Below are 26,926 nucleotides of genomic sequence, written 5' to 3'. Positions count from 1 at the left end.
GGTTCAGCCACTTGCTCTTGATTTCTTGGCATTATATCTCTGCGTGTGTGTCTTGTCTCTAGTTAAGAAAATAAGAAGAGCCTGCTGGATCAGGCCAATGGCCCATCTATTCCAACATCCTGCTCTCACAGTGGCCAACCAGATGTTTATGGGAAGCCTGAAAGTTGACCTGATGTTATCTCATTACCATCACCCCTTCCATGTGGGTCAAAATTCTGCCTCACCAGAGGCCAGAGACCTGTCCAGCAAGAAGTCACAGGGAGTTGTCTGTGTGCCTGTAATAGCCTTATACTACAGAGATCTCAAGGTGACTTACAACAAATACAGAAAAGGAAAACGTTACATACAAGTGATGCAATAAAAATTTATCATACCCTAATTCCCAACACTCCAAAAATCCAGATGACCTTGCTTAGCTGTTTCATGAAGATGTTAAACAGCATGAGGAACAGGATCAAACCACACAGAACCATGCACTGAAGAGTCTGTGAGGCCAAACAATACTCCCTGAGCACCACTTTCTGGAGTTGAATGTTCAAGCAGGACCAGAACCACTGCAGAACAGTATTGCCTTGCACTCCAAATGAATACCATGATCAATTGTATCAAAGGCCAGCAAAGATCAAGCAGAACAAACTGGATCACACCCCCATCTTTCTCTTGCCACAGGGTGACCAAGGTGATTTCAGTGCCAAATCCAGACATAAACCCAGATTCAAATGGGTTCCAGAAAATCAGCCTCATCCAAGAGTTTGTGGACCTAGCTGATGACTCAAGAACCTTGGCCAAGAAAATTTTTTGCAACCAGTCTAATTTTGCAGCTGGGTCCAAGGAAGATTTCTTCAGGTGTGGTTGCAGCAACACCTCTTTTAGGTAGCCAAGGACAAACTCTCCCTTAAGGAGGTACTAACCACTCCATTGCATTCCTGTTTTTCTACCCTCCCCTTCCCCCGCAATAGACAGTCAGCGTTCAATGGCCACTGAGAACTCTCAGTACTCCTAGGCTGTTTTGGATTCTCTTCTCTTCCCCCCATCCTGGCCCACCTTAGAGTTTTCCCCTAAACCTTTTGCATGTATGTAAACCTGCTGATACCTCCTCTTGTGGATAGTATCGTTTTAGCTACATAAGCATCCACACTCCCCACATGAACATCAGAAACAGAGGGAATGTTATCTCGAAAAAGAGTTACGTGGTACAGCACTCTAGGTAATTCAGTGAAATCCGCAACACTATAAATGGGCATTCTTTAAAATACATCATTGATTAGTCTTTCTGCACAAATGGATGCCTAAATAGCAGTAAGCCTGCATAGATGGATGCCTGAATAAATACTTTTGTTTACAGGTATGCATAAAGGGCCCCTGGAGAAATTAATAAGCAACATGTTCAAAATGAACAAAAGGAAATTGTTGTTGCTGCTAATAATAATATCATACTGACTAGGGGCTGCCGCTCCTGCTCACTTTGTTTGCCAACCCTGCCTACTGTCATCAAAGCCTGCCCCCTTCCCCCCATGGATCACTAGGGCCCTCCCCCTTCACCCACCATTGGTAGCCAGGGCCCTCCCCCTTCCCCCTAACATGCGTCATCAGGGTCCGCTGCCTCCCCCTTTCCCCCATATGGGTTGCAAAGGGCTTTCCCTCCCCCTTTCCCTTCCCCCCCACCAGTCACTAAGTTCTTCATCCTTCACCTTCCCCCCCCACATGGGTCACCAGGGCTCTCCCCCTTTCCCCCCTCCTGCCTGACCTCTTCTACCTGGCCTCGCCCACCGCATCCAGCCTCATTAGCCACCACCAGTCTCACCTGCCTGGCCTCATCTGCTGCTGCCACATAACCTGCCAACTCCCTAGGTAAGCCGTCTTTGTCACCACACCACACCCCCAACGACACACTGCGTGTCGCCATGACAGCATAATAGCTTACTTTTTTATTATGTAGGAAGATAAGAGATTGTTGGGAGCTAGAAGTGATTGACAGAATCTGGAATCTTCTTGTAAAATCTTTTTACTGCAATATAATTTCATAATATAATTTACATTAACATAACAATAAAAATTAAAATAAAATTATGCACATCAATCAAATCAATAACTTAGTAGCCAAATAGCCTACTAAAAGTTAGGTGGATGCAGTCCAACCTGGTAATAGAATCTATGGGTAGTGGTCACTGCTAGTCCTACACAGAGTAGACTCGTTGATGCTAATAGACAGTACTAGCTTAGGTTTATTAATTTCAATGGGTGTACTAGTTCAAGACACCCCAAAATGTTGTAGCTAGGAAAAATCTAGCCAACCCTACCCAATCCATGTTTTTATCTAAGAAACAGTGTAGAAAAGTATGGAGAAAAGTCCTGTTACAGCAGGACAGTTCCACATTGTTCCCAGTTTTATGCTGTTGAAACAACATGGCCATTGAAGATCATGGGCACGTCATTGCTTATGTTGTAATACCAGATCCTGTTGAGTTGTAAACACTGTAATCATCTTTCTGGGTAACATGTAGTTTCCATGGGAAGATATGTTTCTCATAAGGCCAACTCCTCCCCTGCATCACCATGAGTACAACATCTTCATCAGAGAGCAGGCGGATCAGATCACCCTCAGCATCACGGTAATTCAAGGCAAAATCGTTGTGCCCAAACGCTCGCCTGGAAAAAGAGAAAGACTTTAATCCTATGTCTCTTCCAGATACGACAATGAGCATTCATCCTGATTTGCTTGTGCAGTGTTTATACCTCTTCTTATAAATCATTCATTCATTCCACACTTTTCAATGCATTTTCCCATCACTTCCCTAACCTCAAAAAGACAAGTTTAAAAAAGTGAACAACAGAGCCCACTAATCTACTTTAATTGCACAAACTTAAATTTGAGGTATGCACTTGAATCCCTCTCACAAAATAGTGACTGCCTGAAGGCAATTTTAGGCTCAAAAACATGCCATAAAAAGATTATGCAAAGAACACATCCAGAGAGCTTTTTAATAATAATAATAATAATAATAATAATAATAATAATAATAATAATAATAATAATAATAATAATAATAATAAAGAGGTCAGAAGTGTATCATCTGATGCTGATACTGCTGTGGTCTTCCACCTGCTACCTATGTCATAGGTAGGCAGTAGCCAAGGCAGACACTGCAATATTGCACAAGGAATCTGATTAATGTGGGGGATGCTCTACACCAGCCTTTTTCAACCAGTGTACCTCCAGATGTTGTTGGACCACAACTCCCATCAGCCTCAGCCAGCATTGCCAATGGTCAGGAAAGATGGGAGTTGTAGTCCAACAACATCTGGAGGCACACTGGTTGGGAAAGGCTGCTCTACACCCTTTCCAAGACCATTTTCCTGGTTATCACAGTTCAAGGACACATTCCAACCAAGTTGGAATGTGTCTTTGAACTGCTTACATGGACGAAGAGGTGTGTGCGTGTGTGTGTGTGTGTGTATGTGTGTGTGTGTACACGTGCACAGAACCCTCTGACTTTTGCATGGTTTAAATATAGCCTATTGTACATTGGTAAGAGCTGCACCCGTTACTCCGCAAATTTTCCTCTCCGGCCCCACCCACCACTAGAATGCGGCTCCTGGAATGCGATTCATAAGGGAATGTGGCCCTTGGGCTGAAAAAGCCCTGGTATACTTTCTCTCTGTGTTTGGAAGCGGACAAATTTTCACTTGAATAATGTTCTTTTAAAACAGAGAAATGTGCTTATAGACAAAGAATGGCTATACACACTGCTAACTTTCTTGGGATATACATACTCCAAAGAGGGGGGGAGATGCTTTTGAGAAGAGATCTTAGTAAGGGCTGGCTGGCTGGCTGGCTGGCACTTTCAAAACATCAAAATCAAAAGGTCAAAAGTTGCAAGATCTCATTTGTGAAGGTAGGTGAGTTGGTGCACATGCCCACAATCAAAAGCAGCCAGAATGGATTTTTTGGCTGAGTTTTGAAGCACCCCTGCCCCCTGCTGGCCACACCTCCCTTTCCCACTGCTGACTTCAGACATTTCAGGACCACCCACAGCAAAGCAATGGACCAATCACTGAGTCTGTATCAAAGTATTTCTGTTGGCCACACCCGGAAGGCAAACAGGTTTATCTACCGATCTGCCTGATACTGAATTTTTTAAAAATGCATTCAAGCTAATTCAACCAGGTTTTAGAGTAAAAAGAGGTGGGATTTGACTAGCGTTCTGTGCCCCCAATTTCAGAAAAGAGAGGTAGAGACACACTGAAACCGGCACAATGGTTGTGTTTCTCTACCGTCAGATTAATAACACACAAGCCAAGCACATATTATTTATTTATTTATTTAATTTCATTTTTAAACCGCCCATAGCGAATAGCTCTCTGGGCGGTGTACAAAAGATTAAAAGTACAGAAATACAAAATATCACAATAAATAAACTGAAACAAAGAGATTTAAAATTGTAACATTAAACGCTTTAAAATGCCTGGGAGCATAGCCAGGTCTTAACCTGGCGCCGAAAAGATAGAAGCAAAGCAATATTAAACATCCCTGATAAAGGCAAAGGAGGAAGGACAAGGCAGAGAGCAGGAAGAAAGATCCTCTGCTAAAGTTAGCCCTAATGGACACACTTACCAATTTATCTGTTTAATGAGGTGCTAAATTTGGCACTAAAAAGGAAGTGGAGTGCAAATCAGAACAGAATCTAGTATTAGGTAAGGACTATACAAGCTAATAGCTGAGTGAGCATACCCTTCATTAGAGACTTGCACTTGAATGGCAATCTAAAGACACCAATTCTCTGTAAAAGTTCCAGAGGAGAACTGCAAAAGCAGCTTCAAGGAACAGAATACTCCATTTATTAAGAGCAAAAAATGAAGGGATTATCTCAGTCATTTCTGTTTAAAGGGACCATGGAAACAATTCAACTGCTAACAGAGCCAGACCTTTTCAGATACAATTGCAGGTCATTTCAGTGCATTCTGATTGAGAGAGTTCATCTGTCTGTGCTTTTACCTTATTAATTCCATTAGGTCTTGGAATAATGGGGTGCTGCTCAGGTCCTCTTCCACTGATATATCCCTAAAAGAGAGAAGTGTAAGACCACCTTGCAGCAAAAGTACTAAAGAGGAAACTTGTACTTTACTTTTTGAACTCCGGTACAAAAAGTTTTAGCCACTTCCAGACTGTCTCTGTTCTGCAGGTGGGACTCAGTTGGATACCAGCAAATTCAGGCAGCACAATTAAAGTTGATTTGGCATGCTTGCACAACAAGCCTGCTTCCAAAAAGAAATCAGACTTCTTTTGCTGTAAGGAAAGTAATCAGAAAATACACAGGAAAGTGTGGGATAACAATTGTTTGATGCAATGACACAATTTTCCAGCAACCAAATCAGAATTGCCCAATAAAAAGCAGACATTGCATCACCCCCACAAACTTTGTGCAAACACATCAGGATGAATGCTCAATAAACAGGCCACTAGCGTTTAAAAGGAAAATAAACATCCAACACATGGTCTATTAAGAATGGTATGTGTGTGTTTAAATGGCTGGGTTTCTGTGCAATAAAGACAGAGGTAATAACTGACAAAGGGCTGAGCTACTGGTTCCATATTTATTGTGGGGAAACTACAATGCCCAAATACTCTTCTGAGTGGCACAACAAGCAATGTCTAATTGTGAAATACTCTAATGCAGCCTTGTAACTAAGTCCACAAAAGTTACAAGCCTGCAAAAAAAAAATCCTTTCCTGATGGGGGTTGGCAGAGGTCTCCTGCAGTAGCTCACTCTATGCATTTGTTTATAATAAGTAGCCTGCCCCTCACCCACAGGAACCAACAGCAGATTGCAATGTGTCTGCATACAGAGAACTTCAAGGGTCCTTGAATATACAAGTCGTTCTAACCCATCATAAAGACAAGCATTTTGCAATAATGTTAACAACAATAACAATAACATTAAGAACAGTATGAGTATCAGTTTCATTATCCAGTATTTCTGACAAGTACTTGGGAAGACAGGTCAGAATGATTAATTCACCTATTGCCAGTGGAAGGGATTAAGACTGAGGTAGTAGTTTCTCTAAAACCATCTGGTGAGTTCACAGCTGAAGCAAGATTTGAACCAGGTTGCTACAACAAGAAGAAACATTTTATATTCTTTCCTTATTTGCTCTGTCTACACTTCCTTCCCCTTTGTCTGTTATATCGCCTGTGTCAAATGTTGGATGGTAAGCACCTCTTGGCAGTGACCTTGTACTCTGCAAAGTGCCTTTTATACTGATGGCTCTGCAGAAATCATAAAATAAAATTTTAAAATAATCCATACCAGTTTTGGTCCCAATGATCTTAGAAGGATGATGGAAAGAAGGGTTCTTCTAGGACATCGTTGGATCATAACACTCAATGGAGATTGGTGGCTTAGATGCCAATGGGGCAGTGAATCTGCTCCAAGTTTTAGTTCAAACTTCCAAGGACCTGTCCAAGGTCCACCCTGGAAGAACCTGAACAGGTCCTTCAAATGATGAACTAAAACCCGGAACAGATCACCATTCCCATTGGGGCCACCAGTCTCCACTGGTAATACTTTGGCAGCCAGGGAAAGAAGGGAATCTGGGCATAAAGCAGCCCCATCGTGTTACTTCTGATGTAGGGAAGCTTGTGCCCAGGAGTCAAATGTGGCCCTCCATCCCTCTCTATCTAGCCCTCAGGAAGCTACCCACACCATCTCCCCATCCCCCAATAGGGATGGAAGGATCTGTCCATTTCAGTTCTCTCAGATTCTCATTTTTCCAATCATAAATTCAGTTCTCATTTTTGCAGTAATTTGCAAATTTTTAAAACAAAAATCCTCATGAAAATCCTTCATCATGTTACTGCTAATTTTTCCTGACTAAAGTACAAGCTTTCGCAAGCAATTTCCCCTAATATAATGCAGATATATTCATGTGTATGCATACTTTCTTCTAACATATGCATTTTTGAAAATATTGCTTGGTTGGAGAACTGCATCGCAAAAATTTGGATACGTGCAAATTTTGAAGGACAGCCATTCCCCCCCCCCTTCTCATACTGTTTCAGAAAGTGCACATTTGATAGATTCGGCTTTAAATGCAAACTGAACAGGATTTCTCCCCAGTCCCTACTTACCAGGCACATTCCCTTTTCCTATGCAATGTCTCTCCTTTGCATCCTCCTCCTTGACTGTTTTTGCCTAGCTAGAATGTGGCTTTGACCTCTGATCATGCCTTTTGCTTGCCTTGATATAGAGGGGGGTGTGTGTGTGTGTGTGTAGAAACTAGCCTACTGTACAAATTAACATTTATATTTGTTGCTCCACCCACTTTTGTCTTTGGCATGCAGCCCCCCCCCCTGCAGAGGTTTCCCAGAAGGGAATGCGGCCCTCGGTCTGAGAAAGGTTCCCCATCCCAGCAATACCTGATGGTGCTGACATTATCATCATGGTAATAGCAGCGCAGCCAGTTGATGGTGTCCTCTTCCTGTGGGAGTTCTTTAATTATATTCACAAAGGCACATGGGAAAATGCCCGTGGCATCTCGGACAGTTCCCTGAGACAAGATGGATGGAACACACATTTTTTTAAAAAAAGTGGCACACTTTTATGGTTGCATGAGACCACAATGGCAAGATTTCATTGTCTGTATGGATGTGGTGTAGGATTTCTTTTGATGTGCAGTGAAAAGGAGATCTGCATGAGAGAGAATTAGCAGGCTGGGAAATGATTAGGGCAGTAAGTAAAGTATGGAGGTGCCATTATTGACCAAAAAACTGGCACTAAGCAGCAAACTATACATGACAATATAGCTGTGTGTAATGTTAGCCAACAACCATGCCTCCACTGCAAAACATTGTTGGGAGAGGATGATTTGCAATGAGCAAATGGTGGGATAGTGTAGCTACTTAACCTTTTCCCTACCCTCCACTTCCCCCCTGAAACTTCCACCTCTGAGTCACCTTTAACCTCTGCTGTGGTTGAAGATCCATGTTTATCCTGTTGCACTAAAAGCAACTTGGGGTGATGGAATACATATTTTGATTTAGCTTCAAAAGAAAGAAAATAATAATGCAAGGAAATCAATAATGAATACCCTTCCCCACTCAGGGGAAAAGACACTGATTATTTAAGGGGCAGTTAATATTCTCCCAGTCATGTTGAACAGGAAGAAATAAAATGAGCAGAACCTGCAAGCAGGAAACTTTTAATTAAAGACAGAGTATCCCTTCAGAGCTTTAATATAGCTTTTTCCCTGTCCACCATTGACAGGCTGGTGGTGTAGTTGCATTTTATGGTGAACAAAACCACCAAAATAATGTCTGAGGAAATATGGGAGGACAATACAGAAAACAATGGAATGCAAACATTTGAGAACAATGTTATCTCGGTTTTCCATTGAAAAAAATTCTGGCCTGTGGGGTGGCCAGGTGGGTCATGAATCCATACAAAAAAATTGGTGAATTTTTTCTATCCAGCAATGACAATGAAGCTAAGCCAGCCTCTGATTAAAAGTGGTTACCACACAAGCTCAGCAAGTATTGCAACTCAGATCTTGAACAAATGACCAGGTAAGGTCTTGATATTTACCTCAAACCAGTCCTTGTTGATCTTGCTGAGTAAATAAATCAAGTCTCCCTTCTTGAAGCTCAGTTCCAGTTTAGTGGACCCAGTAAAATCAAACAGTGCCTATCAAAAACAACCCCAGAATGGAAGATAAATTATCAAAGCTGAAGGACTGGATTCATTCTATGCTCACATAAGATAAAGGCCACATGCCCATAGCTCCCATTCCTTTAAGGGGTTTGTGCAATTGTCCAATAAATGGAATCACTATGATTTGAGTACATAACCACACCTGAAATCTGTTATGTTTCTCCTGTCTTTTTAACTTGGTTACCTATGATGTGCAAACTCAGCAAATGAGCCAGGATCAAGCCAGGCTTCTAAACCAGGGTTTGGAGTTGGTTTACAAATCCTGGCTTGTGTTGCAGAGCAACAAACCAGGATGCCGAGTTCAGATGGTATGGGAAGCCAAATTTAACAGCAGCTTCACGGGTTACACAATTTGCTTTGCTTGCCTGAAGGGAGGAGTGAAGCAGGAGTGAACTGCTGCTCACTCACAGTAAGCCAGGAATCCTGGCTTATCCTGATGTGCAAACACAGCAGTTGACTTACCCATGAGTTTCATGGTTAAGCAGGGGTATAATCCCAGGTCTTCTCAATCCACATCCAACAGAACCACACACCACCACAGTTATTGCATACCTTTCCAGCATTGCTCACTCTTGCTCAGGAGTGGCAAATTTCTTCTTCATGTATTCATACCTCCTCCTTGTTTCTAAACTAGGGATTGCCAACATTTTTGCACCCATGGGCATGTTTGCAAACTGGAGAAATTACCATGGGCACCATACACACACACCACAACCATGCACACACAACCACACACATGCACCACAAGCATACATACATGTGCACATTCACTCTCCCTTGTCTGTCAGTGGTTATGCTTGGGAGTGGAAATGTTCTTTGCTTTTTTCCCAAGCATAATTGAGAATTGGTGATATTCCTGGAGAGTGCAGCTGGGGAGGCAAAAGCTAACCTTCCCTTCCCAGCTGTGCTCTCCAGCAAGATTACCGTCCCCCCCCCAAAAAAAAACAATTATTGGGGGAAGGAAGCCTTCTGTTGAAACCCATAGAAGGCTTTTCTTCAAGCCTAACTGCAGCGGAGCAGGGGAACTGGAGAGGGAAGGGTTAACCTTTAGTACAATATAATCATTTCCCCCAAGTCTAATTGCAGTGGAGGGGGGGAAGTTTCAGAGGGTTGCAGCTGAGGAAGGTAGGGTTAACTCTCCACTTCTCAGCTGTACCACCCCACACAGACACACACACACTGCACACAGTCCTCAAAGAAGCTTTCTATCGGCTACAGAGAAAGGTTTCTTTCAAGTCTAGTTTGAGCAGAAGGAGGGGCAGGGAAGGAGATAACCTTGCCGGCAGCAGGGAAGACCTCAGGGGGCACATGTGCCCCCATGGTTGCTGTGCTGGCAACCCATAGTATCTAAACAAGATGCTCTCATAAGCATTTCTTTGCACAGGCTATGGGATTGTAACAGTCTTGTTGGCATTACAAAATATGGCTGTACGTTCAAAGAAATATCTTTGCAGACTTTTGTACAGCATGCTAGATAAGGTACTCACCTCAGCCCGTGGGGCTGCCAGTCTGTCAAACCCAGGCTCCTGGGGGGAAATGCTCTTGCTGTCACAAAGAAAAGAGAGAGCTAAATGTCACCAGGTCCACAGAGGCGAAGCCGAGAAGCTTGGGATTCAGTTCCAGTCAGGTAGAAATGGGAGGTGTTATTTGGCACAAAGGCGGGGGAAGCAATACTCACACACGGCGAGTGCGCGGGCGAAGCCTCCGCAGCCCCTGAGGCACCTGCTGACTGTCAAATTCCAACTGATAGAAAAACAACCGGACATTGTCATCTAGCAGCACCCAGGCTGGCAAGCTAAGCAATTTCTGGGTTGAAAGGGGAAAAAAGGTATATAAATAGGAGGCCTTATCCCTACAAATATTCTACTGGTCAAGAGGCTCTAGCTGATGCAAAATGCTGCAGCTAGGCTGTTGAGAGGGACAATCGCCAACACGTAACACCGGTGCTTACAAACTCACACTGCCTGCTGTTGGGCCCAGTTCAAAGTTCTTCTATTAATTTATAAAGCCCTTAACAACTTGGGTCCAGGATACCTTAGGAAACACCCGATTTGTTATATCCCTGCCCAATCAATTAGGTCTTCAGGGGAGTCATTATTAGTGGTCACCCATGGCTCGGATTCACAGCTCGTGTCTACCAGGAGCCGTGCATGCAGTACTGTGGGCCCAGTTTTGTGGAATTCCCTTCCAACTGATGTCAGGCCTCTCCCTGTTGAACTTCCAGTGCGTACTAAAGACTTGTATTCCAGCAGGCATTTGAAGTCATTTCTGATTTTATAGTTAGTTTTTAACTGATTTTATCCTTATTGTATTTGTTGAGTTTAATGTACGCCGCTTAGAGACAACTGTAATTAAGCAGTATATAAACTGACGGAATGAACAAATGAATAGTAAATACCCTCCTTGACTGTTTTTGCCTGGCTGGAATGTGATAGGGCCCTTTCTCATTAAGGCTGTGCATGTCACTGCTGAGGAGCATGGCTAACATGTGCATGTGCAGAGGGCAGAGCTAGCAGGTGAGGTCCCACTGTTCCCTTCCATGATCACTGAACATGCATCAGTAGGATGGAATCCTCTCACTGTTTAGTTCAGAGCTGGGCAATTACAGACCTCCCATTGCACTTGGGTCTACATGTCTGTTTACTGTGTGGGCCTATACCCCATTCTTTGTGAATTCTTATTCTCTTGGTAAGAAGGCCAGTACCTGCAGGTTTCCTTAGTCTTTTCCTGACATATTGTAATTAGGCCAAAGTTATTAGGGTAGCACAGGGACAGCTGCCCTGAAATTATATGATCTGGTGATGCAAGAGGACATTGGCCTCACCCCAAATGTGCCCACTCAATCTCTTCAGTCTTTACAAACCTTTACAAGTGTCATATAATGCTTGTGAGAAATTGATCTTTTAGTGTGGCAGCACCTGTTCTCTGGAATTCCCTGCCTATTAATATTAAAATTGGCCAGGTACCTTCACTGTGTTATTGTCAATGTCTGCTAAAAATCTTTTTGTTGTTGTTGTTTAGGCCAGCCCACCCAGATAACCAATTCTGTGTTGTATATTGGTTTTTTAAATGGCTGATTTTATCCATATTTGGATAATTTTATTACACCTACTTGTTTTTAATGTCTGTTGATTTAACAGTATTTTCTTCTAAATATTTTGTATGTAAACTGCTTAGAGGGTTAGAGGTTTTTTTTTAAAAAAAATAAGATGCAAATAAATCTTGTTAAATAATTTCTAAAAATTTTCATATGGCCCAACTGTGTATGGGGAGAGGAGAATTCAAAATCTATGAATTCAGTATGGGGCTATTCCTACAAAACGGATTGCTTTCTTGAGTGTTTGTGTAATAGGAAGCCGAATATGGCATGCAAAATAACAACATTCAAACTGGTTTAACAGTCATTTTCCCTCCTCAGGAAACCTTGAAAACTGTAGTTCTATAAGGGTGCACAGTGATCTCCAACAAACAATTTGAGCACAAAACTATAGTTCCCATGATTCTTTGGAGGCAGCCATGATGTTAAAACTAGCATGAAACAAAAACAATTCTGTAAACATTCCCTACTTTGCTTTTAAGTTTCCCTGGCTTTTTAAGCCATATTTGAATGTTGTTGAAGGGGAATAGACTTTGGATATTCAATCATATGTTCACTACAGCCTTCATCAGTTTTGCATTCAGAGAATGATCCAATATAATAAACACAACCTCATGCATTTTAAACCTCATGTGCAAAAATGCCTTTAGCTTGCACTGATGTGGGCAGATCTGCCCAGAATTACCTTCATGTACGCATTGAGTACAGGGATTCGGCTGTCTGCAATCTCCCTCTTTGCACCAACATAAACTTTTCCTGGCAAGTATGAAACCAAGGACATGGACAGGAAGAAAAGGAAAAAGATACATCAGGCTTGACTGCTAGGGCCCTTTTACTTTTGGGTCCCCAGATGTTGTTGGACTAGAACTTCCATCAGCCCCAGCCAGCATGGCTAATGTTCAGGAATGATGGGAACTGTAGTCCAGTAACATCTGGGGACCCAAGGTTGGAAGTCTGGCTGAAACTATATATACACATTATAAACTTATATTACTTCTATACCCCTTTAACTCTCATGGCTTCTTCTCCCAAAGAATTCTGGCACTGTAATTTGTGGAAGTGCTGAGGATTCTCAGTTAGAAAACCCCAAGGACTATAGTTCTGTGCAGTGCTGACTGTCACCGATTGGGACTGCTAGGGTGGAAGGCAGGAAAAACAACAGTAGGTGGAGCCAGAGCCAAGAGCAGGCAGAGCCATCTCCTGATGGGTTGTTGCAAGTAAGAAGGCAGGCAAGTGGGAGCTGGCTGAAGGCAGTCTGAGTTTGGTGGGGCAGTGCCACATTTGCCACCCAGAATAGACCAGCCTTCACTGGTTCTGTGAAGGGAGCTAAGGATTTCTATGGTGTGGGAATGACCATGGCTGTAAACACACTAGTCAACAGATCAAAGCATTTCCATCAGCCATACCTAGAGAGGAAATGGGTTGATTTGCTGATTAGTTGCGAAATCTCTTTGAAGCTGATTTTTTTTTTTAAAAAAAAAACCACACTCAAGCTGATCCCACCAGGTTTTACAGTAAAAAGGGCTGGGGCTTGCCTATCATCATGTGCCCCCATTTTCAAAAGAGAGAGGCGGAGACGCACTGGAACCAGTAGACCAATAAGCATGTTTCTACCCTCTGCTAACCTAGGACTCATCCATTCTGTCACATAACATTGGTAAAAATTCACATTTTCCTTATTTGAATTGTCTCCTGGTAGTCCAAACCTGATTGTTTTGCACTTTCTTCATACTCAGATTAAACCCTTTCCCCATCCATACTTGTCTGCATGTCCTTTTTTCTTTACTTCGCTCTTTTGCTGTTTGCCTGTTTCCAGCCTACCTCTGCACTAGGGATGGGTGAGAAATTCGATTCAGCTGGCATTTCAAGCTGAATCTATCAACTTTTTATTTTCTGAAATAATATGAGAACTGAAGCATAGCCATCTTCAAAATGTACACTTTACTGAATTTTGCGATGCAGTTCGCCAACCAATGTTTACCAAAATGCATATGTAAGAGGACAGCATGCATAAAAATGAATATATAAGTGAAAATAAAATACAAAAATGCATCACATTAGGAGAAATTGCTTGCCAAAATGTGTACATTAGTCAAAACTGCCTACAAAATGTGTTTCTTAGGAGAAATTTGCACTAAAATACTGGAGAATTTTCATGAGGTTTTCTTTTTTTAAACAAATCGCAAATTGCTACAGAAACGTGAGAACTAAATTTAATATGAGAAAATGTGAAACTGAGAGAACTGAAATCAACAGATGCTTACAAATCATCACATTGACCTTCAAATGCTATCACATGATCTGGTTCACACATAACACTAAACCAATGATTCCCAAACATTTCCCCACACAGACCACTTAAAGATTTTTCTGCCTTTTATCACAATTTTAATGCACTGCTAGATGCTGCATGGTTTTTAATTATATTTGTACAGACACTTTGTGGACCTGAATGAAGCTTGCAGACCACTGGTGGTCTGCAGTCACAATTTGGGAGCCCCTGCACTAAAGCATGGCTTATTAAACCATGGTTTAGCATTATGCGAGAACCCTGCCCAGCAGCTTAACTGTGGCTTGTTTACTGCCAACAAACCACGATCTGAAGCTGTAGTTTGTTGTTGACTTACAAACCTTGGTTTGTTTTAACTATAGTTTGGTGTGACATGTAAACTCACATAGTTACCCTTCCTTAACTATCACCATCCTACTCCAGATCCTCACCAAAATACATAGGCACAAGGAAAGAGCAACTGGAAAGCAAAATTTGGCATTTGGAGAATTCACGATTTTTTTACCATATTATATTGTGTAAGCATCACGCTACCCGCGAACACTTCAGCAAAAGAGGATGTATGTGCTAAAGTGTTCACAGGTAGTGTGATGCTTACAGGCAAGGAGGACAAGGAAAGGCAAACCTTGGCTGTGATGATGGCGAGGAGGAGGAGGAGGCAGCAATGACAATGACGAGGGGGCAGTAAGCGGGGTCTAGCTGGCCTGAGGCCAGGTCTAGCCAGGGCCTGGCGGGCAGGCGGGCAGGCAAATGAGAGAGTAAGCAGTAGTAGCAAGGCTACAAGGTAAGAAGGGAGTGGAGGGGAAGGTTTGGAGATGCTGGTGGAGTAGGGAGGGAGAGGTTTGGAGGCCCTTGTGGAGAGGGAGGGGTAGAGCTTCAGCAATCAGGGTGCACACAGGGGGGCTCTGGCAACCCATGTGGGGTGGGGTTGGTGAGGGGGTAAGGGAACAGCTAGGGGCACCTGGAAGAGGTGGTGGAGCAGTGGTAGCGGGCAGCATGGCAGAAGGGATACAGAGATGGCTAGGAGGCACCTGGCAGAGGGGGTGTGGGGAGGCCTTGGGATGCTGTAGGGCGGGGTGTTGGTGGGGTTGTTGAGCAAAGTGAGCAGGGGCAGCAGCTCCTGTGTTTAAACAAACAAACAAAAAATGGGTTAGCATTATGTGTGAACTAGGCCATAGGTTTGGGCAGATGGATCAGTGTATTTCTGATGTGTGTCAGTTTCACTTGAGTTCATTCATAAATCTGATTCGTCTGGCTTCTGCATTAATCTGCATTTTTTAAAAAAATCTGTTCACACACAGATCGTATGTATCATTGAATATGTGTTCTCACAAAATAGACACTTGTAATATATTTCTAAATGTATTTTATCTTAAAATATACAACTTGATTTTAGTTTTTTGAACCTAGAACTGCATCACAAAATTATGAAAAGAGCAAAATCCCAAGGATAATTGATACTCTGATCCACACGTTAGTCCAGTAGCTGCAGATTAGGTCAGTTCGTAACAGAATTTATAATGAATTCTTTATTCATAAATGAATTCAATGAATTGTTCAAGCATCCCTAAACATAGTGCAGGGAAATCCAAAGCAAGAACACATGGCAAGTATCCAAATTTATGAAAGTAATAAAGGACAAAAAGATGACATTAAAACACGATGGTCAAATGAAGGGAGGTACCTGATGAGGATGGGGGGCATCTGAGAGGAAAGACTATTTCTGCTCTTTAGAAAAGAGACTACAGTTTGAGCCACTCTAACCATAATTCTTTTGCTATTCAGCCACTTAGAATGATTCATTTCTAGATTCATCTAAGAAGGAAAGCTAGGTGTAGGATAAGAAAGGTTTTATGGCTTACCTGGCAGGATGGGGAGTGTACAGGTAAATCGGCTGTTTTTGCTTTCTGTGCCATATCTTTCCTCTAGCTTGGTATGCAAGTTATAGAATTGCCGGTAACGGCGGAAGATCATATACCTGCCTCCACCTTTCGTTTTCACCTCAATCACAAATACCTGGAAGAGAAAAAAAATACAAGTTGAGTCCCTGACATCTCCAGTGATCTTGGAGCATCATGAATAAGAAAGGCCTCCACTTGGAGAACTATTGACAAAATCGACCAAGGTTGGGGAACTGGTTGAACTCCAGATGTTGCCGATCATTCCTCACCATTAGCTGTGCTGGCTGGGGCTGATGGTAGTTGAAGTCCAGCAACATCTGGAGGGCCTCAAATTCCCCATCCCTGGAATAGGCAATAGTAGTCGGTTGACTGGACCAATAGTCTGACTTAGTAGAAGCTTAACAGAGGAAAGGGAAAGACAGGAAAATACAAATACGCAAGCCATCTCTGTGTGTGAGTTTTTCAATGGTGCTGGGATAGAAATGGGCCTTCCGCTGAGCACTTAGGACATAATCATGCTTCGGGCTGATGCTTAACTTTATGTGAATGAGCTTTGGATTCATGTTCTCCTTCCCTTCCTCCTCTGTCACAGCTAGTAGGAGGAGGAGACAGGAAAACTTTTGCTTCCATTTTCAACGAACTGTAGTTTGTCATTATGTACAAACCTGGAACTGTTGTTAATGATTGCTAACTATGATTTAGGCCCTAAACTTTAGGGAAACAAGCCAGATTTGAAGCTGACTTTTTTCCCAAAACCACAGTTAACATTAATCACCAGTTTGTTTGCTCCACACATAATGACAAACTATGGTTAGCTGGAAACAGAAAAACGTTTCTGACCTCCTTCATGTGGCTACTTCAAAGGAGGAGAGGGAAGGGAAGAGCTCATTATCCCAAGTTCATTCACATAACATTAAACTATGGTTTTGCATTACATACAGATGCAGATTTAGGCTGAATCCTAGGCACAACTATCTGGAAATATATCCCATTGAGTACAGCAAGGGTAGTGAACCTGTGGCCCTCCAGGTGTTGTTGGACTTCATCTCCCATCAGTCTCAGCCACCATGGCCAATGCAGGGATGATGGGAGTCATAGCCCAACAACCAGTAGTGTAGTGGCAAATTCAGAAGTGCAGGGTCCCTTCATGATAGTCACAGCCACGCCATGCCCCCCATTTTTGCTACTGAATTGAGAATGAGATCCTTATTAATACATTCTCCCACAACAACAGACACCCCAGGAGCCAATAAGCATGAAAGGGAAGAGTGTTAGCTATTGAAAAGAGTCTTCTCAGTGGTCGACTCACCTCCTTTCATTCTGATTGGCTCCAATCAGCAGGAAAGGACAAGAAAGCATATTAGAAGACACTTTTCAGTGGCTAACACACACCCCTTTTATGCTGGTTGGCTTGTAGGATGCTAGAGATGTTGGGACCTTGCTCCCAAAAAAGTAAGGGGTCAGTGACCCCCCGAGACCCTGGATGACTACACCCCTGCCAACAACATCTGGAGGGAGATAGGTTACCCACCCATAATGTACAGGATTACACTTTCAGAGAATTTTGCTTGTGTTCAAGGCTGTCATAACCATCACTCATTACAAACATCAGTGTTTATTGTGAAATCTAGGGCTGCGAAATGTTATTTCCCATGTGAAATTCCCTTTTGTGAAATAACAGATGCATTCCATTTGCACACAAAGCAAGCATTTCCTGCAGTTCTCCAGCTTCCCCATCCCTCCCAATAACATAGATCAAAATCAATGAGAAAAGTTCTTTACTTACATAGTAACTAGAGAAGCCTCGCTTCTCTTCAATGTCTGCAATATTAGCAGAAACTGCGACATCATCAGGAAGCTGGTCAAAATCACTGGAAGGCAAGTAATAAGAGGTTATCTGTGAAGGCAATGGCTGTTATTGTGGTGCTGATCATGAGACTTCCACCAAGAGCTCAGCAAGCTCATGTTAAAAAGGAGCTACTTCAAGTTCAAGTTTGACACATCCCAGGAAGAACGAATTCCAGTTCACTTTTGTGCCTTTACAAAACAAACTCGTTCAGATCACAGTTCAATTCAAGTTCCTCCGAATGACCCTCAGCAAAAAAAATTCCGCATTCAGGTTGCAAGCTGCTACACTAAAGTACCAAATAGAATCAAGAACACTAGGAAAACATTAAAAAACGTACACAGTGGAATGTGAATTGTTTAATTTATTTTCCCCAACCCAACAATTATGATATATAAGCTTAATGGCCCCAAAGAGTCTTAAGCAGAGGTTCCCAAACAGTGGTCCACAGACCACAAGTGGTCTGCAAGCCTTATTCAGGTGGTCCATGGAATATCTATAAAAATACAATTAAAATATCATACAGCATCTACCACAGTGCATTGCAATTGCTACAATAGGCAGAAAAATCATTAGGTGGTCTGCCAAGGCCCTCAGCAATTTTCAAGTGATCTGTGGGGCAAAAACGTTTGGAACCACTGGTCTAAAAAAAAATGTAAGAAGATGAACTAGAAATTGTTCAAAGTTCTGCCCCAACACAAAATTAATTCACATTCACTTCACCCAACAATTATGAGAACTACTTTCAAGTGTAGTTCAGAGATTTTTGAACTAATTCAATAAACTTTGTTAACCTGAACCATTTCATTCCAAGCACTGCTTTTACCCAACTTGTCTTTGAAATAAAAAACAAGGCGTCTTAAATATAGATAATGCATAAAACATAAAAACACAATAAAAAGCAACATTGATGTTTAAAGCCCTACACTACTTAGGCCCCAAATATGTGAACAACTGCCTCCATTGCTACAGACCACCTTGGATGTTAAGTTTGGCAGAGTGGAATCGCTTAGTAGTTCCACAGGGCTTTTTCTGTGGCAGCCCCTAAATTGTGGAGCTCCTGCCCCAAAGAGGTACACCTAACATCTTTGTTGTATAACTTTCACTGTATGCTGAAGACAAACTTCTTTACCAACATTTGACAGGTAAGGCATTTTGTTTTGTGGGACCCCCGTCTTTTGCAGAATCTATACTGCTCTGTTTTATACTATCTATACAATCTATACTGCTTTGTTTTGGTTGGAATGGTTTTACTTGTTTTTATAATTTGAACTTTGCTTTGTTTTGTTTTCATACACTGCATATTATAATGCTATAACCCAAGACATTTTGCTATCTGAGGCAAAGGACAAGATGGAGGCCCACTTCATTCCACATAAAGAAGCCAACTGGACCATAGCTGAATTTTACTTCAGCACTGGTGATGTGACAGTGTCCTCTACTGTGCCGGAGGATAGCAGTCTACCTTACAGGCTGGTCAGGCCGTACAGTGCACATAGCCTTGTTCTTCAGCACCTCACTGCCACTGCCTGCTCCCCAGCATCTGCTGCCTGAGGCAACTGCCTCACTCGCCTATTAGTAGGTCCAGCCCTGAATACAGGGGTATTTATTAGTTTAAATCAGAGTTAGGGAACTGGATCCAGCCAGTGGGCTAGATCCTTCTTCCCTCTTGATGGGCCAAGTTTGACAGCTGGGCCCACCTGCCAATCATGTGACATAAATATGATGTCCCTTGACCCATTTTCATTCACACAGTGTGAAATTAACCTGTGTGGACACCATCACATCACGCACAGTGCTTTGAAGCATAATTAGGCCCCCATTTGGCCTGCAAGGCCTTTGCGGCCAAGCCATGGCCACCTTTCCTACACCTGATGTTGTCTATGATGTCAGGTGTGGGACAGGTAAAAATGTGCTTGTGCAAACAGAAGGCTTCCAGGCACCATCAGTCATCCATCAGCAGCACCTGCAAAGCCCTGTGCACAGCACCCTGCACAGCTTGTCAGCAGATTGTCAGTGCTTGCCGGGCCAATTGTCGGGGCTCCAAAGCACTGTGCGCAGCTCTCTGCAAGCACCAATGATCAGTTGATTGTCGGGGCTTTAAAGCACCCCACAAGGCTCTCTGCAAACACTGACAATCTGCTGAATATCAGTGCTCGCAGAGAGCTGTATGCAACAAAAAGGCCTTGCAGGCCAATTGGGGGCCTATTTAGGCCTGAGGACAAGAGGTTCCCCATCACTGGTTTAAAGAATTAAAATGGCTGATAATTTAACAGTAGCTAGGTGCAGGGCCGGCCCCAGGCATGCCAGGGCCCTTGGGCATCAGCTTGCCCCATGCCCTGGTGTGTGCACATGTGTGTGTGTGCATGTCTGCATGCGTGCGTGCATGCATGCAGGCCCCCCCACTCCCCCCGCTTCCGTTCCCCCCACGCCTCCCACCTACCTGTCTTCCCCTTCCCCTGGAGCTACAGGGGCCCCTGAGGGGCCGCTCTGTTCCCCTTCTGCGATCCGTGGCAACAGCTGCAGATCACAGGGCAGGAGCTTCCGCCTGCCCACCATTCCCTTGCCCCACCTACCTGTCTCCTGTCTTTTAGCATTGCCCTTAATAAAGATGGCAGACACGGTTTCCCTAAGGGGATGAAACCTCCACCACCATCTTGGTTCATGGCATGCGTGCGTGCTGCGCATGTGCATCTCTGCCATCAACCAAGATGGCGGCAGGGGCTTCAGCACCTTAGGGAAACCTCGGCCACCATCTTCATTAAGGGCAATGCTAAAAGGCAAGAGACAGGTAGGCAGGGCGAGGGAATGGTGGGCAGGCAGAAGCTCCTGCCCTGCGATCCACGGCTGTTGCCATGGATCGCGGAAGGGGAGTGGAGGGCCCCTGTAACTCCAGGGGCCCTCAGGCCAGTGCCTCACCTGGCCGCCCTTTAGAACCGGCCCTGGCTAGGTGTAAAAGAGGACAGGGCTCCTCGACCTTTTAATGGCTGTGTAGAAGATGGGATTTCACTAGGTATACCCTGTTAAATGATCAAATAGGCAAATTTTCTAGATAGTTGTTTTGATAATAACAACAACAACAATATATTTATGAACCACTATTCCTGAGGCATCCCAGAGTGATTTACAATATAATCATATATAGAACAGTTACATATATACAAACAGTTAAAACTATAGCATGTATAAAAACTTTTTTTTTAAGTGTAACTATAACAATTTGGAAAAACAGCACATAAAATCAGTTTAGATCTAAGACAGATACCACCTGGGAAAAAGATTTTAGAAAGCTAGTTGAAAGAGGAATGTCTTCGGCAGGTGCCAAAAAGCCTATAGGGAAGGTGCCTGTCTAACAATATGTAATGGGAGCGAGTTTCAAAGGCAAGTGTGTCTTGCCACACTGAAGGCCCAAGTCCTATATTTATGGAACAGATGTCTTGGTAGGACGGTATCTGCAAGATGCCCTATCCTACAGAATGCAGGGATTGGTTGGGTATATAGGGGATGAGGCAATCTTTCAGGTATCCTGGTCCCAACTCTGTATAGGGCTTTGTACACAAATACCAGCTCCTTGAACTTAATCCGATTAAATGAGCATGGCCAAGAGAAAAGATGACAGGGGACTCCTATACCTTTCAGGGTCATGCAGAAGAAGATGTCATTTGTATGACAATCTCCTCTTGTACACAACTATGAAAGGTGCAGGGGGGGCATCCTCTTTTGCACCTGTCCACATGTTCTGTTTAAGGGGAAAGCAAATATGAGAGCACCTGGGAGAAGGTGTCTGAGGGACTTACCTCTCACCTCGCAGCTGCTGAGACATTTCTCCTGTTTCTTATAAGCACAAGAACTAAAAGGATTGATGGTCCTTTCTCTTCTCCACACCTCAGGCAGCTCAGACAAGGGAGCAGATCTTTTGGAGGCTGGTTTCCAAGTTCACCTCCCTGCCTTGGTCTAGAATGTGTGCCAAAAATTATCTGCAAAGCTTCAGAGATCTCAGTCTTACTGAATACTTCTCTGTTTTCTGACTGGCTGCCTGTTCTTGGTGTTCCCCTCCCTCATCCGGTTGAGGAAGTGCAACTGAAAGAATGACCTTTTGAAATAGAAGAGCAGAGTTGCATGACATACGTGTATGTCAAAAATGCTGGGTCACATTAAAACACACAGAGACAGAGACACTCCAGCTGAAGCCAGTTTTCCACCTGTGTAAATATTGGCTCCTGAAGGACACCATGAGATTTGGGCTCTGGAGAGTTCAAAAGGCAGACCTTTATTTTTGTCCATTGTGCACAAATGTAAATAGTTCAGGCAGGATGTGCCCTCAGAGAATATACTTGGAGCCAAACTATGCATGATGTTAAATGTGTATTTGCATTTAAGAGAGGCTTTCCTCAGGAAAGGAAGATGGTGGCATAAACAAGAATGACACTTGCACAACTGGCCTTCTCTCACAAGGCACTTGTGGCATGTGATTATTTACTTACTACATTTATACTCCATCTTTCCTCCAAGGAACTCAAAATATTGTACATGGATCTCCCTTTCCCCATTTTATCCTCACAACAACCTTGTGAGGTAGGCTGAGAGACGGTGAGTGGCCTAAAGTCACCCAGTGAGCTTCATGGCTGTGTGTAGATTTGAAACCTGGTCTCCCAGGCTGTAGTCCAACACTTTTAACCACTACACCACTAGGTAATTATTTCTCTATCCCCTCCTTATATATTTCAGATCTGGTTCAATTCCTGCGTATGTCACTATTTCAGCGGGAAATCCCTCCCTCTTTCTCTCCTGTTGGACATTTCCCAGAAAATTTCAAAGTGTGTGTAAAGATGCATAGCTCATTTACCACTGTTTTAACCAACAAAAAAGAGCAGGAAGCACAGCACAAAAAGAGACTCCATGGATCAGGAGAGGAAAAAGTATAAGAAACAAAGAGCATCCCAGGGCCATCAAAGGACTGCAAGGAACAAAGCAACACCTTAACAACTGCAACAGATGGATTATTGTTCAGGCATTCCCTTAGGGAAAACCCTTAAGGCTTAAGGAATGTGTTGAGCCCCTCCTGGATAAGTCAGGAGATTCATATTTCATAACGAAGTAATTCAGATTCTGCTTTGGCACATCAGCAGGAGCAAATACCCTGAGACCCTCCAGTCCTTCTGTGTTCATATTTCCCCATTCACAAGCAGTGATGCAGTGATAAATAAGTAATCTGCATTATAAAGATAGCCTTCCATAGATACAACTCTGTCTGGATGCCCATATCAAAACATTTACCAAGTATCATCATGTTTGATTTCTATCTTGACGAAACCTTGGATTTTAAGAAAATTATATGAGATGCAAAATGGATGCCTGAGGCTAAGAGGATGTCCAGACAAGTCACAGCTTCAGTTTTGGGGACTTGGTGTACCACTGCAGAACACTGATGATCCTCGTGGTCCAAATGTGAACACATAGAGTTTAGTGCTACACTCTTAACTGGGATTGCAGGAAGCTCCTTCTTTACCTAGCCTAAGTAGCTATTTGCCTAAAGTCACCCAGTTAGACATCGGTGGGGAACCTTTGGCCCTCCAGATGTTGCTGAACTATAATTCCCATCAGCCCCAGCAAGCATGATCAATGGCCAGGAACAATGGGAGTTGTAGTTCAGAAACATCTGGAGGACCAAATTTTCCCCACACCTGTGGTAAGACCATGGTCACTTCCAGATAACACGTTTATTGAGCATTCATCCTGATTTGCCTGTACATCAGACAAAGTTTGCAGGGAGGTTAGGTAATGTCAACTATTGAGCATTCATTCTGATTCATTTGCAGGAGGTGTTGCACCAACAAGTGACATCCCACACTTTCCAGGTCATTTTTGTGTCACTTTCCTTATTGCAAAAAGTCCAATTTTGGGAGTAATCTGGTTTCTTGCACAAGAAATCCAAATCAACATAAAGTCTGCAATCTGAATTTGCCAGTATGTGGCTGTGAGCACACTAGTCTCCTACAGTTAGGATTGCCAGGCTCAGGGCCTGAGACTGATCCTGTATCTTTAGAAGAAGAGAAAGTCAGCCAAGTGCAGGTGTTCTTGCAACACTGTAATGGGAAAAACCACAAGGTGGAATTCTCCCTTTCCCCTGCACAACTTTTAAAGATACAGAAGACCTCTTGGTTGCCAGATTTCCATTGGCCACACCTGGAGGGGAATGGATTGATCTGTCAATCAGTTGCAAAATCTCTTCGAAGCGAATTTTTAAAAACCCACAGTTGAGCTAATCCCACCAGGTTTTACATTAAAAAGGGGTGGAGTTTGACTAGCGTTGTATGGTGTGCCCCCTTTTTCAGAAGAGAGAGGTGGGGACAGTGAGTGTGTCTCTGATTGAAATACAGTCTGGAAGCGGCCCATGACTGAGCAAGACTTTGAACTTACAACAACAACAATAATTCTTACTATTCATATAATTACTTTTCCAGTATGCATCAAGCAGTTTGCATACATTACCTCAGTAATACTTGCAACATTGTAAGGTAGACCAATATTACTTATTCACCATTTATATCCCTCTGATCTCCCATGATGGAATGCATGTGTCATATATGGGGTTTCCAAGCAGTCTCCCATCCAGGCATTGACCAGACCCAGACCTGCTCGCTTCAGCAAAAGTGCTGCATTCTATACCTTGAGACCATTTCCTATCCCCCATATTACATATGGAAGTGGAAATAGGGTGAGGGATAGTGGCTCCTTTAAGGCTACTAGTACTAAATTCATAGATGAGCTAAGAGTTAAATCAGAGACTTTTAGCTCAGGGGTGTGCGGACACGAGGCTTGCAGGTTCTACTTCATTTTTGTTTTTATTTTTTTACTAGAAATCTAAGATTCATCTAGTAGAACCTGATGGGAAAGCTGCACACTTAAAAGGAAACCATTCTGAGCCCAGGAATTTGTTTTTAGTTCCACAACGGGATGGCGGGATGGGCGATTTCACACACATATCTATTCTTAGTTACCTCAAGCATTTCAGCGGGGGGGGGGGGATTTTGTTAAATAATTGAGAATCAGAAATTGTTGTTGATCTACTGCACATCACACAGAGATCTAGCAGTAGATACAGATTTACCTTCTGCATCTGGCAGCTGCCCATCCCTGTTCTAGCTCATCATTCTTCCTCTTAATCCTTCCAATTAAGGATTAAGCAGCCCCCAATCTAAATGCTCAAAGTTCAATTCTCTGCCCACTCGGCTATACTACCATGAGAGATCCAGGAGTTCTGCTCCTTGCCTCCTTCCTTTTCCTGGTGCTGGACACAGAGATGCTGGATGCAAACATCACTCTCTAGAGTAGACCATGCTTTGCTGCTCAGTGTGTTTTGTCTCGAGCAATGCTGATTGTGTGCAGTCCTCATGTAACCTGAGGAGGCAGGCTCAGCAGCACCGCCTTTCCTTTCTCTGGGGTGTCTGCTAATAGCACTTTCGAACACCAGTCCTTGTGCTCAGAAAATCCGAGGGACACGAGGCCTGACTAACATGCACAAAAGCTAGATCCAACATGTTGGCTCATGAGAGGACAGGGAAAAAAGACAGCATTTTTTACCTATTTTTTACCTATGGCACAAAAAACTATTATGTAAGCCTGATGGGCTCGCTTGTTTGAATGTTGTTAATAAGGGAGAGAAAATGGAAGAGAGCCATCTCTATGTTTTATATGTAACCCTGATGCCAAAAACAAATAGTGAGAGATTACATATCCATGTTCAAGCAAAGACAGGGTTCATATTTCAATCGCAGATGCAGGAATTTTTATTAAAAAAGTAGTGACAGCATGGTGCAGTGGTTAGAATGTTGGACTAGGACCTGGGAGATGAGGGTTCAAATCCCCACTCAGTCATGAAGTGGACTGGGTTTAGGCCAATTACTGTCTCTCTGCCTAACCTACCTCACAGGGTTGTTGTGTGGATAAAATGGGGAGGGGAAAACCATGTATGCCACTTTGAGCTCCTTGGAGAAGAAGTAGGATATAAATGTAATATTATATACAATATTTAAGCCTTCTGTTGTATGAAAAAAACCTGACAGCAGAGGCCAAATTGTTGGGACAGAGAGAAAAAACTTGACAGACAGACCTCCACAAAAAAGGATTTCCCTCCTGACTTAGCAGTGGGACCTTTCCTTGTTAAGAGCTCCAGGGCTTATGCTTAATGTGTCTTCCTTTCTAGTTGCTGATTGGTTTTGAAATCTTTCCTGCCTTTTAAAAAGTAGTTGCTTCTCCTGGTCCCCTTCAAGATGACAGCGAGGTAGCTTTCCCTTTCTCTTTTCCTACCAACAGCTGCTGGAAACTAAAGCAAAAGGACAGTCCCACTATTGCAGAGACACACATGTTTCCATTGTTCCTAAAGGGGCAACTTCCAAGTCCTGCTGAATCTCAAGTAGGAAGGACTCTGCTGGGGAGAGGAAGTATGGGCCATCAGAAGCAATGATCTGTGCAGATGTTCATTGTGACTACAGACCGGTCTGTCTCCTACAATAGCCTAACTCAAAAATTTGCTACAGGAAGTTCTTTCCTGCCCCCACCTCCCATGTTCTTAGGCAACAAAATGTGGTTTTATTTCAGAGCCTCCAGATAGCTAACCAGCATTTGCCTACAGTAGAGGAAATAAATGGAGAATGGCTCTCAGTAGTGAGAGAACAGAACACTCCAAGATGATGAGATGGGAAAGGAGGGCAAAAGCTAGAAAGGTATGCACTGGGAGAGTGGATGGAAAACTGTCCTCTCATGAGAGTGGCAGAGAGTCAGGTGCTGCCCTCTGATTTAACAGGCCCAGGCAGGTGAAAGCAGGAGGTTTATTGAATAGGATGGCCACTTATGCATTGCCACACAAAGAGAAAGGTGTCAACAGAAAAGCAGATGAAAGAGAGCAAATATTTGTAGCAAACTGCATATTTTATATATAATCTATATGTACAGCTGCAAACTGAGCAATAATTACTTTACTTTAAATAGAAATACAGTCACTACATCTTACCATGGTGGGGAAGACTGTGTCCAGATGACCTACGTGCTGCTCGGTCTGCTGTCCAGGTGCTAACTATGTGC

At 43.2% G+C, this 26,926-nt stretch overlaps 1 protein-coding gene across 5 annotated transcripts; it reads right to left on the bottom strand.

The window, feature by feature from the left end:
- Positions 1–1,989: 1,989 nt before the first annotated feature.
- Positions 1,990–26,926, bottom strand: NCF4 (neutrophil cytosolic factor 4). 5 transcript variants are annotated; one of them, XM_061582785.1, is made up of 11 exons: positions 25,085–25,165; positions 21,640–21,935; positions 17,783–17,867; positions 15,958–16,111; positions 12,491–12,561; positions 10,387–10,514; positions 10,196–10,253; positions 8,583–8,681; positions 7,418–7,548; positions 4,997–5,062; positions 1,990–2,649 (listed from the first exon to the last, which is right to left on the bottom strand). In XM_061582785.1, exons 2-11 carry the CDS (start codon positions 21,663–21,665, stop codon positions 2,439–2,441), a joined length of 1,029 nt encoding a protein of 342 aa, XP_061438769.1. In that variant the 5' UTR covers positions 21,666–21,935; positions 25,085–25,165; the 3' UTR covers positions 1,990–2,438. The 5 variants fall into 5 exon arrangements, with proteins under 5 accessions (XP_061438769.1, XP_061438770.1, XP_061438773.1 ...); XM_061582786.1 differs by lacking the exon at positions 25,085–25,165 and adding an exon at positions 24,954–25,062; XM_061582789.1 differs by lacking the exons at positions 21,640–21,935; positions 25,085–25,165 and adding an exon at positions 26,856–26,926.

The sequence above is a fragment of the Rhineura floridana genome, chromosome 8 (genome assembly GCF_030035675.1).
Source record: "Rhineura floridana isolate rRhiFlo1 chromosome 8, rRhiFlo1.hap2, whole genome shotgun sequence".
In the NCBI taxonomy this organism is placed as follows: Eukaryota; Metazoa; Chordata; class Lepidosauria; order Squamata; family Rhineuridae; genus Rhineura; species Rhineura floridana.
The sequence above is the reverse complement of the archived record's forward strand: the minus strand, read 5'-3'. Positions and strand labels throughout refer to the sequence as shown.